The sequence below is a fragment of the Lepisma saccharinum genome, chromosome 8, assembly GCF_977018435.1.
Source record: "Lepisma saccharinum chromosome 8, izLepSacc3.1, whole genome shotgun sequence".
NCBI classification, from domain to species: Eukaryota; Metazoa; Arthropoda; class Insecta; order Zygentoma; family Lepismatidae; genus Lepisma; species Lepisma saccharinum.
The window spans coordinates 33,472,515-33,491,195 of record NC_139236.1 but is presented as its reverse complement, the minus strand read 5'-3'; the positions used below and the strand labels follow the sequence as shown (position 1 = coordinate 33,491,195).

The following is an 18,681-nucleotide window of genomic DNA, read 5'->3' as shown; positions in this document are numbered from 1 at the left end:
ACATCACCCTCAGGGGTTGTAATAAATTGCAATTGCCCACCTACAGGTAATTGGTAGTGATTTAAATTATTGTTAAATATGTACAATGTTTTACCTGTTTCATCATCATTATCTGTAAATATGCTGTTCAGATGAATAATTAACAAGCCACTCAGTTTAGACAGCATATCAGAAGAGGGTTGTGGTGTCGGCAGCTCCATAATAGCCTGTTTTTTGAACCCAAATAAGTTCATAGGCATGTTTATTTATTTCAAATCATGCTCTGTAATTGGGCATTGTTTGCCACTTTTCAAATCACAATGCCCCCAAGGTAAAGTATGCATGCCACATGATAAAATGCATCTCTTATCATCATGTGGGTCCAGAGCCACTTTTCTTACAATATTTGAAGTCAATAAGTGATCCTCACTCTGAATTCTGGATTCTGATGTTTTGATTGAATTCTGGGATTTGAGGCAATTTTCATAATCTTCAAATTCAAGATCTTTGTCAACAGTTACTCTGCCAATGCCCTTGGCTTTTTTGGCAACAGCGCCACTACATGTTTCAAAAGTGTACACCTTGGCACTTAACCCAGCAAATTTCACAATAACATCACCAAGTGTCTCATCTTTTAATTTGCCAGGCACCTTTTTGTTGTGGGGTTGAATTTTTGTATGTTCACTGGTATCAAAGTATTGAAACAATTCAGGCTGTGACATATCTTGATAAACATCTTCTGTTTGAATATCAAGAATAAAACTATCCGTGTCCATGTACAATAATTTTACACGATCACCATAAAAAGGTTTCAGCACATCATAATACAATATTAACATATGTAATTTGGCCAATTCCAATATCACAGCCCCTACATAAATAGGTTTATCAAATTTGATCTTTGTTTTCTTCATGTTGTAAAGTGCCATGTGCTCATCATAAATTCTTCTGTAATTGAAGTTGGGCTTTGCAACCAATTATTTGCTCAGGCTGGGGTCAGTAATTATTTTAACATCGGTACGTTTTCTGACATTTTCAATAGTTTTGCCATATACAGAATTGACCATCAATTTAAACAAGCCCTTATCAAATTGGCTCTTTGCAGATGTTCGAAGCTCTGTATTTGTATCAATGTATGGTTTCAACCATTCTGAGTGCCTGAACCTTAAGACTTTGCCAACTTTGGTCACTTGAACACCATGTTTCATTAGGAACTGGAGGTTTTTGTAATATGTGACATATCCCTGTTTCGGCTCCAGTGTCATCATGAGCTTCTTCTGTTTAGAGCCAGGTGAGCACTGAACCTCGGGAATTGGGGGCAGATCAGAAAATTTATTGTGCAAATGATCTGGAATTATCAGATCAACCTCTAAGATGAGGCCATGTTCACGGTCATCAAAATTCTGAAGATCTTCAATATTGTAATTTTCAACCCATTCAAGCCCTGCATATGGCAGTTTTTTCATCATGGCGTGACCATAGAGGCTGTTTCCATCCACATACAGTATATAATTTGATGGCCGTGCTGGATCATAATCAGGCAGCATAATATGCTTGTTATTTGCTCTGGCATATCTCTGGGAACATTGCACCATCCCTCCTCTTATACATTTCTCCATAAACAGATACATATCTTGATCGTGGATCAGATCCAATTGCTTTTTGGTGTTCAAAAACGTTGCGGCCCATGCTAGACCCGGGGCACTGTAAAAATACACTGGGTCCAGTTTATAATTTTGCATGGAAGATTTTCTGAATGCTTGCAATATATCAGCTAAGAGGGTGACATCAAGTTTCAAATATGCCATGTGATAATCAGCAAATGTCTTGCATTTTAAATTGTTCCACATCAACTGAGCATGGTGATAATCATCATCAGTGATTCCAGATCCTCTGATTTTGCTGTAAAACTCTTCTTGTGGTGGCAAAGAACACTCATCAAATTTAGAAAAATCTGTAACATAGTCATATGGATATACACCCTTCCGCCTAATTAATTTCAGGTCCTGATTTGGAAACGAAGCACGTGTGATTTTCAAGTGATCATCAGGTAATTGAGAGGCCAGTGTAGCCAGGCTAGCAGATAAAAATCTGTAAGAATCAAGAAATCTTATGTGAATAGGAACACCATCAACTTTAATTATCTTGCTAATAGATATATATTTCTCATCATTTTCAGCTAAAATATTTAAATTCTGCTTGTCAAACCCCTCGTACCTGATCAGATGATGAAAATCATAATTGGATGCTCCATGGCAAAATATGGGGATAAATCTTGGTCTCTTGATCTTAATATTGCAGCTATTACACAGGGCCTGTTTATATCGACCATCTGTATGAGAATGGTGATGAACCTTGATATTTGTATCTGAAAATTCAGAATCACATACCGGGCATTTTTCTGCATTGTTGAAATCTTCAATCTGTTCCTCTGTTAAAGGCAACATGGGTTTTGATTTTAATAAAATATTAGATGCTATGTCACGGCACACATTTTCTATTCTATGTGCAAATTCTTTGATGGCATCTGGTCCCATGTATAAGTGTGGCTCACTAGCTACACCATCCTGTACAACCACATAACAAAAACTGGAAGGTTCATGTAGCTGGTATGGTGTACTTGAAGATTCTTCAGGATCTGGATTGCAGAATTCAAGAGGTTTGACGTTCGATTCAAAATCACAGACAATATATACTGGGTGTTCCAACGAGGCTTCATACTTTTTGAATTTGCAATTTTCACTTGGATTGGGCATCACCATATGAACAGGTTTATGGTTGCCACAGTATTTCAGATGCTCAATTAACTTGTTTTTAGCAATTTCTGCATTCACTTCCCGAACCCCATTTATTATTTTTTTACCATCAAATTCAGTTAAACATCTTCTGCACGACTTGAATATTGTATTGGATTTGCCTTGTTGTTTTCTCACTAAAGCTTCAAGACTGTGTATCAGAGTGTAATGATATGTATTATTCCCTTCAATTAAGAGCAGATCAATCGGAACAGCAGAATCATCATCAAGTGTACTGATTCTGAGAGGTGCTATCAAGCAATTGCCAGTGGAACAAATAAATACATTAATAGATAATTGTTTGCCATTGATGTGCCTGGCCTTTTTTTCAAATTTATCAATATTCTGAACAGACATTGGATATTCCAAACCCTCCATTGCATCGTCAAAAAGATGTTCATGTTGTTTGTAATAAGTTATTCTCTCAGGATGCCTTGAAACTGGATACAAAGCAGCTAAAATACACCACAAAAAGCATTTCTGGTCGGTATTTTCAATATTGACCACGGCTCTTTTGTTTTTGATATTGGCAGGTAATGGCAGATATGTAGAACCTTGTAATGGGTTGAATTCAGAAATATTAACATATAACTTGTGTGATGAACCGCATAGGCTCCATCCTGACTCTTTTGCCGCAAATTCAGAGTGTTTCATATTCAATTGATCTATCAACCTGCTTATTATTTTGTCCGAATTTGTATTTGAATAAACCGGTACAGTTTCTGTTATGTGGGGCTGTGTAAATTTTGTGCCATTTGGTTTCTTATATTGAGTATACAATTTGAGGGACAGCTTATAAGAGCCATTTTGTGTATTTAGAATTGCCTGCACATCAGGTTTTTTACTGTTCAAAAAATTCTCAATGCCACATCTTGGCTCTGATACAAACCGATAATCCCTAAGTTGGGCATTAAAACTGCTATGGATAGGTGCATGGCGTGGCTGCTTTGCAGGTGAAGCATTAACAGGTGTTTCATGCTTCCTTTTCAGACCAGATGTGGATGGTTGTGAGGGCAATGCTGATGACTGTACATAAGAATTACACTTATGCCATTTGTAATATGCCTTGCTTAATATTTTATGGCATCTTGGACACATTTTTGTGGCTTTTCTGCATTTCTTAGAGTTACAAATACGGCAATGCCTAGCCCAATGAGAACTAGATATATTTTTATTACACCGATTGCAATATTTTTGTTTTGGCATTTTTTCTTGTTGTTTATTATATAAGATTTTCTGGGCTTCAATTCAAAACTTTATACTTAATAAAAAATATCAGTTGGGTTCAGCAGTTAGTGGCTGAGCTGGTGCTTTTATACCCAAACAACAGCAGTAACTAGGTTTTGGTGATAGTTTTGCTGATGTACAACACACTTCACCAGGTTTAAAACCTCATCTCTATATCAACTAAATACAATTCAAAATTGGATTTTGAACTGTGCAATAAATATTCTGTAAGTCTCACTTGTGTTTATATTAACAGAACAATACAAAACCAGAATTGTATTCAGGATTGTATGTGTTCATACAAAAAAGCCATATTTTTGACAAGTTTATAAACAACAATCACACAGATATAGCTTTTACACACATGGCCGAATCTGTCTGAGCAGAGGAGGGAGGGGGGGGGGTTCAGATTTGGGGGCTATCAACTAGCAGTAATTATTCTCAAAATCTCACTTGTGGACATATTATTTTGCCACATGTATTTCAATCTTAAATATTTTATCAGGACTCGAACCCCGAGCCTTTTGTTTACAAGGCAACAATATTATCATTTTGCCATCAGGGGAGGCTTCATATTTTATGAGGACTTAAACCCGAACCTCCACACCTGAAAAATTAGGGTATAAGCCCCTCTTGCCATTGTCTTAAGTATGGGTAAATCTATCTGTTGAGCCCTCGCCTTTTCTACACTAGAAATTCAGAATTTCTTAAAAATCAGAGCATATCACACCTGAAGAATTGGGGTACAGGCCCCATCTTGGCATTGTTTTAAGTGTAAGCAAATCTGATTGTTCAATCAAATAGCCTCGCCTTTTCTACACTTGTAAGTTGGGTTTATCCTATATACTTTTATACTACTCTGGGTGAACCTTAGGGTCGCTTCATGCAGGGACAAGACCGGAGAAATTTCTACATTAGATAGCCTATCCGGGATCGAACCCAGGTCTCGTAGAAGTCAAGCGCCCTACCAACAAGATCACACAGCACCTTCCTACCACTCTTCATATAATAATCAATAATTATTACAAGTATTACCTCTGCTTTATCTGTTTCGTTAATTTACGTCGTTCTTCTTCCACTTTTGGCTCATTGCGACGATGAGTGATAATTGGATGAAATTCGTGAAGAGCTCAGTCCGGGATTTGAACCCCGGAACTTCGGTGGCGAAATCGAAAGTCGACCGCTTAACGCGCTCGGACAAAGAGCAGGCCGGCTATTCTTTGTCTTATAATATACTATTATTAATATTAAAACAATTTTGCTATTATTATTGCGTATTCAATTGATTAGCGTGCCATAACTTGGGTATTGCTATAAGGGTAATGTAGGACATGTTGTCCCAAAATGTAGGACTTTATGTCAAAATGTAGGACACACAACATTCATAAAATAAATAACACATATTCCTACAGAACACGTTAAAAAGTAGGCTAATTTTAGAATGACACTTTTTCAGTTTAAAAAAAATAATTCTTAACGAATTTTTAAATATACTGTAATATACTAAACAATGCACTTCTACTACATGTTTTAACTGGTACTTCTCAGAAGGGAAAATTTTCTCAAAATTGCAGGTTTAGTCAAAATATATTGATGAGAGACTGGACAGTCAATCTTCGAAATTATAAGGACCAACAACAAACGTTTTACAGACTTTATGAAAAAAAAATCTCTCGTGAGTCCATTGTGCTGATGGTAGTGAAAGTAGTCTCTCGACATTTGATTATGACCTGTAATGGCTAACAAATATTCAGCAATTACCGTAGTTTAAAATGGTTACAGAAGTTTAATCTTGGGTATTTTAGTATAATTACAGGATTTCTACCAAAATATCGAATCCAAATTTCTTGGCTTTTTCAGGACTTTTCTTGGCCTTTTTTCGTTTTTGTTAACCTTTATTTTTTCGATCCCTACTTAGGTAAAGTTGGAAAAACCCCTACCAAATGGGCAGTTAAGATGAAAACTGAAGCTATATTTTACAAGAGAGTTAGACTTGCTTCATCTATTAATGCATCCTGGACTGCATTTGGCAGACTAGCGAGGCTCTGGCGTCTGAATTCACAGCCAGTATAATCTTATGTGGGGCTTGTGTTGTCGTCCCTATGTGATTGTTTCTTCATCCATCTTATCTTACCACCATTCATCCTCATCTTCGCGATTAGCCAAAGGGGCAGAAATGTGAAGTAAAGTAAACTAAATCAACCAGTAATTGTGATAGCAAGAATTCTTCACTACATATATAATTCCTGATTTTATTGACTTCTTGACCTACTTGTTGATTTTTTACTTCTTCTTGACTATCATGACTTTCTTGACTGCCTGAATAACTCTGTTGTCTATTCTCCCTGCTCTACAATAAAATATATTGAATAAGAATGGGAAACACCTTGTTCCATCAGTATAAAGCTCAAGGCAAGAAATTCCGCTCAGGCACTGAACAGTGACATCAGAATATGGACCCTACCATGCCCCACATACTGTATAAAATAAATAATTATATGTATAATGAGTCAAATATTCTGCTGTAAGTATTGACTATTGCAAAATGGAAAGTGTTGACACATCGACGCTGTTTTCAAATGCATTTGTCAAGGGAACACGGAAAGCTTCCTTCAGCAGTGACGACACAGGTTTATGATTCCTGCCCCTCTTCGGTGTGCCAGCTGTGGGGAAGGTCTGTGAAGGACACAAAAGTTTAAATATGTTGGCTGATATGTGCAAGCTCCCTGGACCTGATGGGCTCGTGGCTGCAAGCGCCGGGTCTGCACATGCTCCCTATCTTAGGAAAGAACGCAATGTCTGACTGCCAGGCGTTCTTCTTAGAACATCAGGCGCCATATTGGAAAGTGCAATAGTCTACGGCAACTGCCTTAACGAGATCGTTGTCTAGGGAACATGACCGAACGAGTACCAGACACCAATGGCGTAGCGGAACGAACTCAACCCTCTTCACCAGGCCCGTGGGATGTATGCAATGGATCACTGCCAGCGAGCATCGCATGGGTTGGATGGCAGACAGGCGAGCTCACCGACTGACCGGCGACTCCCGGGAGACGAGACCGAGCATCGAGAAGCGGCTACCTGAACCTCTCCACGAGGGGTGTTCCTCACAAAGACCTCGGAATGGCCCTCGGGACCCCTGAAGGGAGATACCTTTCCCAACGGCAGGATGGAATGAGGTGGGGACGCCACGCAAAGGGATAGGGCTTGCCCTGCGTCGGGTTACGACCACCTCTGAACTGAAAACTATGGTACGATTTCGTTTTTAATTCGGTTAGGATAAATGTTGGTTTGCTGTCATTTCTGTAAAGTTCAATGAACTAAAAGCTTTCGTCTTCAGCCGGTCGATCATACAACCATACAACATTCGCTATAGATCGACCACAAGGAAAAAAAACCTTGGATCGAAAAGTCCCCGCGCAGCTTTCCCTTCTTCCCTTCACCTCGGGCCATAAGGAAGCATGGTCCACTCTCCCCCTCCCCTTCTCGCGGGAGAACGGTGCACAGGGGTCGCGGGTCTGCGCAGGTTGTTTTGCTCGTGGTTCCACTATACCCTACGCTCGCAACATTCGCTTTCTTGTCCTGCGCCTGCCGCTGAGTGCGTCTTGCGGCTGTTAGAACAGGTTGACGCGAGCTGTTCCCTCGGAAGCTATTTCGCAGCGTTTTGCCAAGACTTTTAGCAGACGCTTAGACTGTAGAACATTTTTCCAGTTTGTTATGAATGGCATACGCAATTTTGCAATGAGATTAGGAAACTGTAGACTTACTACACTCAAAACTATCACTACGACGCAATTGAACTTTAGCACATAGCAAAAACTCGAAGGAAGACGAATTCGCTATGTCTCTCGTAGGGAACAGCCAGAGAGTTCAGCTTCCGTGGTGGTGGAAGGTGGCACCATGAGGAAAAATACTCAGTTTCAGACAGCAGAGGGTGGGACGACGAGGGTAGGTGAAGTAAACAAACGTCCAGTCACTGGGAAAGTTTTTCTTCGGCGTGTTGATTTCGGAAGAATGGAGTGTTCTTATTATGTTAATATAGATAATTTAAATACCTAAAAAGGGCGATAAGTAGAAGGGAACAGCCTGTTCCCTCTGTTCCATGGAGGGACCGCCACTCCTTTTATCCCTGCCAGGGATGTTTTTATCCCCGCCAAAGAAAATTCAATTGAAAGTATTGTAGCCTATACAACTTCATAACTAACGAACAAAGACCGCCGAGAAATCATTCGTGAAAACAGTTAATGCATTTCTCATTTTCTCCTACGGCCATCCTGGAAGTATTGACAAACCTGATGAACAATTATCGTCACATTATTTTTTTAACACAAAAATAAAAAACCTCATTTTATCTAGTGTAAACCGAAACCTTTCGGGAGTATCGAACCCTTCCCCACTTGGATACGTGATTGCTCGTAGCCATTCCTCGTCTGACGACAGGACACCAAGAGCGTCCACCAGGTTCACAAGCCCAATTACTTTCGTTCGATTCGTTCGTTTCGTTATGACTTTCGGAACGCACTCTTGTTCGTTGGATTCATCAAGATCTTGCATTCAATAATTTGCTTCAACATAATAGAATTCTTAACCTTTCCGTCCATCTACTCGTTCGGACTATTTGCAATAGGCAAGAGAACAACAAAGTAGGAATGCAAAGATAATTTTCCATTGTGACGGATCATTGCCATTGGTTTATAATAATAACATGATTTATGGCCAGATTAAGCAAACTGATTTTTTTAGATGTGCGTATTGGGTGGAAATTTTATAAGGTTTGGCAACACTAGTATTAGATTTTGTTGTTTCTGATTTTCCTTTCTCGGTAAAGGTAGTAAATATTAGCTATTTTGTAGTTTGTATTTGTATTTGTAGTTAATTTTGTGTTCATATTAACGGCTTATTGAATGTTGCTAATATATAATCAATTAAATTGATTACTTAATGCATAGTTGTTTTAGTTTTGAGTTGGCAACTCCGGGTCGTAACCGAGTTGATAGACGCCAACCGCAAAGAAAGAGCATTAAATTTGTTTAAATCTACTAATAGGTAATTGAACTTCTATTCATTATTCAAAGGATTAAACTCGAAGATATATTATTGAAATGAAGTTTAATTTATTTAACATGTAAAATCAATTCTTCACACACTGTCATCTGTTATATGATTTATCGGTAAATTTACGAACAGCTATAATCCGCATCTCTCTTGATAACTGGTAAAAGGTAAAAGGTAAAGAGTAGGTACATCTAAATGTCAAAACGTATACCGTAATGACAACCTTTGAATAGAATTATGTTAGTGGTCTGCGATACTAAATTTTAAAGGAGAGAATAATTTCTCAAAAATTATAACTTGATTTTATACTGCTTACAAGGGAAATTTATTAACGAATTACCATAAAATTTAACTTAAAAATTGAAGTTTACGTATGTTCCATAAACAAAACTCTTTACATGTATACTCCTATCCACGTAAACAGATTAGAAAAAAAATCTCGACATACTCTTCATGTAACGTTAACATAGGTAACGTTTCCGAGTGTTTAATAATTTTTGCAAATTTTATAGGAGAGTTATGGACTGTTTTAGAATACTGGAAACGATTGTGAAAGTTAGATTGAAGCTTCAATAAAATAATTAGCTAAGTTGAAAGCTTCAATAAATATTATTTACTGGAAAATTATGATCTGAATCTCAGGGAGCAGCCATTTTTTATTTGCAGTCATTCAGACACAAGGGTACTGCTGGATTTTCATGTGAGTCTCAAAGGGGGTTTCATTAGCATTACGGAATCAGCTGTTGGAATTAGTGCTCAAAGTTGTGCGGCATGAGGAGATGGTATACATCAAATTAAGAAAACTGTCCTAAAGCATCCTCCCACCCAGTTAATGTGGGCTTATTATGTTTGCTTATGCTTATTTTTCATTGCAGATCATTTATACAATGATATTCTTGAATAAAATTATTTTCTTAATTTTAGAAACTTACCTTAACAGAATAACTTACTGAATTTGAAAAACTAAATAGCAATCCGCTTATACAGATTTTGATATTCTGTCATCTGAATATCCAAATCGTATATCCATTGCATCCAAAATGGATATTGGAGACTATAAAATCCAGATATCCGTTACCCGGATGTTGTGGCCCTCCATAATGGTTATGAATCACCAAATGAGAAAGCTATTTAATAGGTGTATGACTTAAGAGGTGGTTGAACCATGGATTTTAGTTTTAGTGTAATTTAAATTTTTAGCATGTTAAATGGAATCTCCTATTCTTAACCGATCACTAATAATTGACAGGTAAACCACACAAGTGCATCCCAGTGATCAACAATGGAATCTGTATCTGAAAGAAATATTGATCAGGCTTCAGGTCCTGACAGAGATACAGATCAGGCTGGGATCACAGGTGATGATGTCCCAGAAATCGAGCAGAAGAAATATTACAAACAGGCTTTCAAGAAGCAGTGGATGACACTTCCAGAATTCAAAGGTAAGTTTCTGGTGTATATCACTGAATTTACTATTTTTGTTGGTACTAGTTTACTATTGTTCTGACAGATTTCTTCATTTTTACAGAAGAAACTACTTTCCGTAATAAGTTCCTGTAGCATTGTCTAACATCGGGAAGGTGTTTTGTGTGATGTGGGAATGTATGATAGGGGAAATTCATGTTGGTTGTTGGGTACTTGTTTACTATCCTTCGGACACATTTATTTATTTTTACAGAAGAAACTACTTACCGTAATAAGTTCCTGTAGCATTGTTGAACATCGGGAAGGTGTTTTGTGTGATGTGGGAATGTTTCATAGCTGAAATTCATGTTGTTCGTTGAAAATTAATTCTCCGACGGAGAATAGCTAGCCCCACGAACCATTGGCGCGTGGATAGGTTAGTTCTGTTAGGTTAGGAAACATAGTTAAAATTTGGTGTCATGTTAGTATCAGGATCTAGAAATTGGAAATAATTGCGAACCATTGGCGCTAGCCCCACGAACCATTGGCGCGTGGTTAGGTTAGTTCGTCTCAGGCAAGCGAAAAGGCCTATCAGAAAGACGTACTGGTAATGTGAAAAATTGCAATTAATTTCATCAAAACAACGTTGATGAAACGTACACCTTCAGGAATGTTCCGCCAAGCAGATACGTAAGTACGAATGTCAAAAATTGACAAAACGAAAAAATTAGAGGTGTCCGAAGGATAGTAAATTTTTACCGTATTTTGTTCATGTTCATTGGGTATCCAGTGTTTCGAACCGTCAGTGTTTGCAACAAAAGTTAGTTAGAAGCATGACGTGTCGTGGATTCGTGGTGAAGTTTGTACCGGTTGTGGAAGATCCAGTGGATTTTTTAATTGTAAGTGCCGAACTTTTGCAGATTCGAAGAGAAGTTTTGATGAAAATATGTATAATACAAAGGAAAGAAGAGAATATATGTTATCTATTGATGAGGTATTTTTAAGTATGTTTACATAATATAAACTGCTGAAATGTTCATGATTATATTGTAACTATGTTTGCCTAATGTGACGTGTCGTGGATGCGTGGTGAAATTTAGGTAAATTTTCCGTATCCTGGAAACGGATTTCTTCAAATTTACAAGTTTTGGGGCTCATTTGGGGGCAGGTGACTCCGACCAATTTCTAACATGCCTTTCTCTATAGAGAAAGCCGGGTAGCCGGAGCGGAGGCGTAGCCGCGGCAGCATTTGGGGGTGGTACATCAATTACCCCAGGGGCGGAGCCTGGAATCGGTGGGAAATTTGGACTTAAAAATTTCAAACAAAAATAATTTTTTACTTTAAATTTCCCACCGATTCCGGGACGGATGGCCCCAAAAACAATTCTCGGATAGCGCCACGAAGCATTACAATTTTCTTCGTGAAACAATGCGAAAAAATTAAAAAAAAATAATAATAATTAGATCAGATGAGCTTTGTTCACAGGTATTTCTTGGGTTCCGAAGGTTGAAACACTGCATAACGATTGAAAATCGACAAAACACAAGCATGACACACGATTATGTAGGAAGGTGTACGCGCCATATTGTGTCTCAGGTAAACGAAAAGACTACGGGAAAAAAGTACTCGTAATGTGAAAAATTGCAATTACTTTGATCAAAAAAACGTCAATACACCTTAAGGAATGTTCCGCGAAGCAGATACGTAAGTACGAATGTCAAAAATTGATGAAACGAAGAATTTATAGGTGTCCGAAGGATAGTAAATTTTTACCTGCATGGTTCAAATTGATGAGTTGTTGATGATAGCGAACTGCATTTACTGTTTTACCTGGTTTCAGAAGCTCATGGTACACCACACCTTTCGGATCCCACCAAATGCACAGCATTGTCTTCCTTCCGAAGCGATTCAGTTTTGCGGTCGATGTTGAAGGTTGTCCTGGGTCAACCCATGACTTTTTGCATTTTGGGTTCTCGAAGTAGATCCATTTTTAATCCCCAGTTGCTATCCGATGCAAGAAAGACTTTCTTTCATGCCGAGAAAGCAACACTACACACACCGTTTTTCGCTTTTCCATTTGTCTGTCGTTCAGATGATGTGGGACCCATTTTCCTGCCTTCTGGATCTTTCCCATGGCATGAAGACGATCAGATATGGTTTGGTTTCCAACATTTAACTTCTCTGCCAGTTGTTGTTGCGTTTGCGTATCGTCTTCGTCCAACAGTGCTTGCAATTCGGCGTCTTGGAATTTTTTCAGCTGGCCCGGGCGATCTTTGTCTTTCAAGTCGAAATCACCACTTTTGAATCGTCGAAACCAACGCACACACGCATCTTGCATTAGGACATTGTCACCGTATGTTTCCACAAGGTTACGATGGCTTTCACTCACGTTTTTCTTTTGATTGAACAAGAAAAGCAGGACGTGCCGCACATGCTCCTTATTTGATTTGAAGGTCAACATGTTTCCCACACAAACCCAATATCACTCGCACTCGCACTCGGTTGCACATCCACGGCATTTTGACTGGCAACACACTGACATAACAGTTGAGACTGTGCGCCAACCCTTGCTTCCAGCACCATCCAGCGACGAAAGAATTATTAACCGGCACACCTGGTAACCACATATGTACTGAACAAAGTGAGGTATAATTTGTAACTCCAGCGTTCTTAGTTCAATAGATATAATTTTTTTTATAAAAGCATGCGGAAATTTAAAATCCCTGCTGAAAACGCCTTGGTCGTTCGTGCTTTTACCGGGAAAACACAATCGGTCATCTAAGGGTTAAGTGTAGACAAAACTTCAATAATGCTTTTGTCTTTCCCTTCAATTTCCATTATATTTACACTCAGTACATGAACAAAGCTGTGTACAAGATAAGAATAGGCTTCACTTAGGGGAGAAGAAAAAAATTAACTAAAATCACAGGACCATTTTCTTGTGAGAGGAAGTATGATTTCAAAGCATCAAACAACTTTAGCACCCTTTCAAGAGCTGGAGCCAACGAAAGCCAACACGTTTTGGAATCAGAGAGAACTGTTCGATAGTGAATTCCAACAAATTCATAAATCTCCTTCAATAGTTCATTCCTTACAGTATATATTGAAAAATAAGAAAATATTTTCATTACTATAACTTCAACATCTGTTGACAGATTAACCTGCATCGGTACGCATGGTATTATGCAATAGATGAGCAGGCCAGCCAAATGCCTCCAAAGTATACATTGTTGGGTCCACGTCGCTCTCAACCACCAAAATTAGTATTTGGAATAATCTCTGCAGAATACGATGCAATTTTTAGCATCCAAACCACAAGACAGAACTGTGTTAGTGCAAAGTTCAGCAATGGAATCTGATGTTTCATTTTTTAGCGAACCAACTGGCAGCAATTTTCCATCCCGTTCTTAGGTGTGAAATATTGCTCAACACTAGGAAATATCTTTTCGTTGCCGTGATGGGAAGCGTCGGTGGAAATAGAATAAAACTTTCCTTAGTTGTTTATATCATTAATAGCATCTTTCACGGAGTTGTGAGCGATCACATATTGTATCAAGGCTGTAGATTTGGTTCTAGCACTAGAAAACTTTTCATCAATTGTTGAGTCGGGAAATATCGTATGGAAAAGTTCATTATTACAGTCAGTAGTATTAAATGATTGGTGGTGCTTAATGGTATGATATGCAACTGTTAACTCTGCTGCAATTACTTTGTCTTCTTCTGCTGTATATTTTTTGAAGAAATAACAACTTACAGTTCTTTTAGAAGAAGATGGAACTTGGAAGTTTGTGTTTCCGGGTTTCAATATGCTGGATAATATCTGCCTTCCTGCCGTGGGCGATGCTGAATGTACAACGGCACAATTTACATGAGACTTCATGTTCGTTGTCAGTTCTTGCAATAAAATCCCATTGTTTAGAATAATCACTACTATAAGAACACTTTCTTTTTGGCATGACGAAATAAAAAAACAACTTTTTACAGCAGCTAAGCTGATTCCACTCCACTCTGATTCCGTTGATCAAGAAAAGAAACAAGTGATAGTGTATTAGAACCAGAACTGCCTTTGCCAGTCGTGAGTCGATTGTTATTTGACATATCGACAATTGACAGTGAGCAATTCTACGTCAATTTTAATATGAGGATTGATTGGTAAATTGTAATTGGTATCCAATTAGGTTAGTTATGAACTGTTATTAATTTCGTGTTGTATAAAATAATTTTGAAATTTGAATTCGTTATTTTTTTTTTTTAGCTAGATTCGGGACAAATGGGCATCCCGTGAACATTTTCCGGGATACCGGGACATTTCTTTTAAAAGGGACAATCCTGTATATACGGGTAATCTGGCAACCCTAACTATGTTTACTTAGTATGTGTGGCAGCCAGTGCTAATGCAATCAAGGTTGCCCACAGGATTTTTTTTTTCTCGGGGGAGCAACAGTGCTTAAAGTGGGGAAAGGTGGAGTGATGCTTTCCCCCAGTTAAGAGAATTCTCATAGAGCATCCCCAACACTAGGATAATTTGCTTAAGTACTTAAACTGCTGTTTTTCACGGCACTTCTCCTCTGTGTTTTTTTTTTGTTTTGTTTTTCATGCTACAGTTTCAAAATTTGAATTATGTAAGGTCTTTCAAGAAATCTCAGGGGGTCACCCCTGAATCTAATGTTTCCAGATAGTTGTTGGCAAAGTGCATTGGAGGTGATTCGCCATGTATAGTAATACACTATCTGATCAGAAGTATCTGGACACCTACTCAAAACTGTCATCAGATGTACCATGTGCCACAAGTTGCATCCTTTGCTGCAGTAACAGCTCTAATTGTACGGGGGAGACTTTCTATCAGGTGTCTGAATGTCTCCAGAGAAATGGCAGCCCATTCTTCCTGAAGGGCTGCAGCCAGAGCTTGTCCAGATGTGGGTCATTGTGGTCTGTAGCAAAGGGGGCATTCTAATTCATCGCAAAGGTGTTCAATGGGATTCAAGTCAGGGCTCTGGGCTGGATAATTCATTTTTGTTATGTTATTGTCTGTAAACGATTACGTTACAGGCCCTGCTTTATGACCGGGAGTGCTATCATGCTAATACAGGCAATCACCATCACTAAATTCTTCTTCTGCCATTGACAGGATGAAACTGGTCAAAATGTCTTTGAACCCTTCTGGATGTAGATTTCTATTGTTTTACGAGAGGGCCCACTGCATTCCATTGTATGAAAAACACCCCCACACTGTAACACCACCTCCTCCAAATTTCACTGTTGCCACTAAACATTCTGACAGGTATCATTCTCCAGGCATTTGCCACACCGAAACCCTTCCACCAGACTGCCACATTTGTCACCCTAAATCACACGTTTCCAGTTGTCCACAATCCAGTGGTATCATTGTTAAAACTGCAAGCGATGCTCAGCATTTACAGCAGTAATGTTTTACTTGTTGGTGGCTGCTTGACCATGAATCCCATTTGTTTCAATTCTCGAGGTGCAGTCGTGGTGTTTGTTGGACAATCGGTAGCATTCCGGAACTCCTAGGTGTTGTTTTTACATGAAGACTGGTGATTTTCGCAAATCACTTTCTTTAATGCATGGCGGTCCCTTTGTGTTATTACACGTGTCTACTCAACCATGGTTCAAGTTTTGATATTACTATCACGCAGAGGCGTGGCGTGCATGTTACCGCAGGTATCAGCAAAAAAAAAAAAGGTAAAGTGCTCCCCTGTGCTTAGCACCATGCCATGAAGGTGTATAGGGGGTGTGGGGGTAACGCCCCACACTTTCTTGATCCGGTCGTGAGTGAGGGTGATGTGATCAGCATCACGCCCCTGACTGCCTTTACCCCCCAGGGTTTCCCCCAGGTACCCATGTTATTCGATGCTTGGTGGGCGCCGGGGCCGCTTCCAATGTTAGAAAAGTTCCCAGATTTGAACCGGCCGGGGATCGAACCCGGAACCTTGAGCATGGTAGTCAGACGCGTTACCGACTGAGCCACCGTGGCCACGTATCAGCAAAATATAAAGAATTGAAAAATCTGTCTTAAAATATTATTACATACATAAACTGGTAATATTGTCGTAAAGTAAATATTCCAGACTGACATTTTTTCTTGACACCGGCCCTCCTGATCTAACATAAGGAAAGGTTCGTGAGCCCATGCAAGGAAGACTTCGCGTTGCGGCAAAGACTGTTACGGCAGAAGAAGAAGGCGGGATATTGCCATGCCTGTTAAGCCGCCACAGTTGCCGGTGATCCTTACTGGATACAGATCGGTGTTACCATATTCAATTGACAGAAAAGAGCTAAGTCGCCTAATCGGGTCTATCTTACTCTGAAGGTGTCCAATCACACTGGGGAATGATGGCGCAGTGGTATCGTTGTTGCCTTGTAATCAAGGGGTCCCGGGTTCGATACCCAGTGGAGGCACAAGTGGTTCGAATCCCACTTTAAACTGTAGATCTAGTCCTGATTAGCCTTACTGTGCATAAAGAGGACATAAAACGACAAATCAAAATTTAAAAAAATCAAATCTCACTGTGGAAAAGCAAATTACCAAGTGATATTTTGTAGTTACCTAAATATCAGCAATTAAGAAAATTCCTCTTTGTCCTTTTTTGACATCATGGGCGAGAAGGAGAGGGATGGGGATGGTCAAGGGGTCCGCTGTCCTTCTAAAAATGTCAACCTAAAATTCTATATTTCACACATATAATATTATTTCGGATACAGGAATTTGTGATAATTGTTGAAAGGGCCGATTGAGATTGACATACATTGTCACAGGAATGCGATAATTTTGGATTGAAGCAATGTTTTTCAGGTAGCAGAACTGTTTTTGGATGAAAACATTACTTACAAGTATAATTTCCTGATTGTTATCTTAGCACGCTCTGAAGTGTCAGGTGTCGCAGGTTCGAATCCTCAGCAAGAAATGGTTATTTCAATGTTTGTTCTTATTATTTTACTTACATAATTAAAAAAATTAATAATTACATACACAAAATAATAATAATTTCATTTCAATAATTCACCATGCATCCTCATCGTCACGTTTATCCTATAAAGCAAACGCCTTAAAGGTAGCAAGGAACATAAAATATACGAAATAGTAGTGGTGTCAGAAATGAGATTTCAGTGGATTTAGTGAAACATGGGAGTGGGAGTAGTTAGGAAACAAATGAAGACTACATCTACTCTACCTAGGTACATACGTCTTATTTGAAACTAAAAGTTTCGCGATTTGGGCAAATCTGGTTTCAAAAGAACTAAGATGGCAACAGTAGTACAACTGGACTTCTTGCAGTGTATGGTTCCGAAGGAAATATTGGCTATTGGGGAAGCGCCGATGCTGAGAGGGGAGGGGGCAAGGAAGATGGGGTGCTTCACGTGTTACAAAAGTAAACAACTGTTGGCGGGAGGGACTGTGCAGTGCGAGTTTTGTGAGTGGTGTCTTTCATCTTTGTGTTGTTTTCGGGCATTGTCAGTTAATTAACAAGTCGAATGGAGCTTGCTCAGAGTTCCGAGGTGTCTGGTTCGTCCTATATGAACAGTGTGTGTAATTGTGCGATAGAAGATATTTCTGTAAGTATCAAATTACGTATTTCTTTATTAGGCTAATGTTTATTGTGTCAACAACCAATGTTTGCGATTTCACTTCAGTGCTTAAGCCAACATTTTTTCCCTGATTAATAACTTTACCAAAATCTAGTATCGAATTGCAGTTGTACCAGAATAATATTATACGAACTACTTGGAAGACATGGAGGGGGGCATGAGGTGGGGAGGTGCCCAAGTCTTACGGCTCCTCTCTTCAATGTCCTACTGATAACCGGTAAGACTTTTAAAAATCCCATGCCACACCACTGCTATCACGCCACTAACAGTTGACTTGGTCAAATTGAGAATGACTAAAATGTCTCTGATCGATTTCCTGCTCCTGCTCATGTGGCATAACTAGGTCACTAGGAAATGGATTTTAAGGTGCAAAATTATGGTCAGGAAAGGGAAAAGAATGCTATGAAAATGTTTTCAAAAAGGTGCTGATATAATGCCTTTATTCAGGTCTAAACCAGTTATGCTAACATTCTTTATTCAGCACTGTACCAATAATATAATTTATGGAAAACATGGTATAATTTATATTACACCATTTTATAGCTCTTCTTCTGCTCTACAAAATGAGAGTAGGACTTTATGTATTTACTCAAGAAGAGTGAAAATCATTTA

The 18,681-nt window shown here is 38.8% G+C and overlaps 1 protein-coding gene across 6 annotated transcripts in view; it reads left to right on the top strand.

Moving 5' to 3' along the window:
• Window positions 1-8,726: 8,726 nt before the first annotated feature.
• The window catches only part of LOC145991405 (uncharacterized), a 48,094-nt gene continuing 38,139 nt past the window's right edge, over window positions 8,727-18,681 (top strand). For 3 of the 6 annotated variants that reach the window (XM_083127395.1, XM_083127400.1, XM_083127396.1), the window contains exons 1-2: window positions 8,774-8,829; window positions 10,306-10,498. In XM_083127395.1, coding sequence (XP_082983521.1) covers window positions 10,339-10,498 — 160 coding nt within the window. In that variant the 5' untranslated portion in view covers window positions 8,774-8,829; window positions 10,306-10,338. Of the gene's footprint in view, window positions 8,747-8,773; window positions 8,830-8,902; window positions 9,048-10,305; window positions 10,499-18,681 lie in introns of those variants that run through there. The other 3 variants (XM_083127399.1, XM_083127398.1, XM_083127397.1) reach the window with 3 other exon arrangements.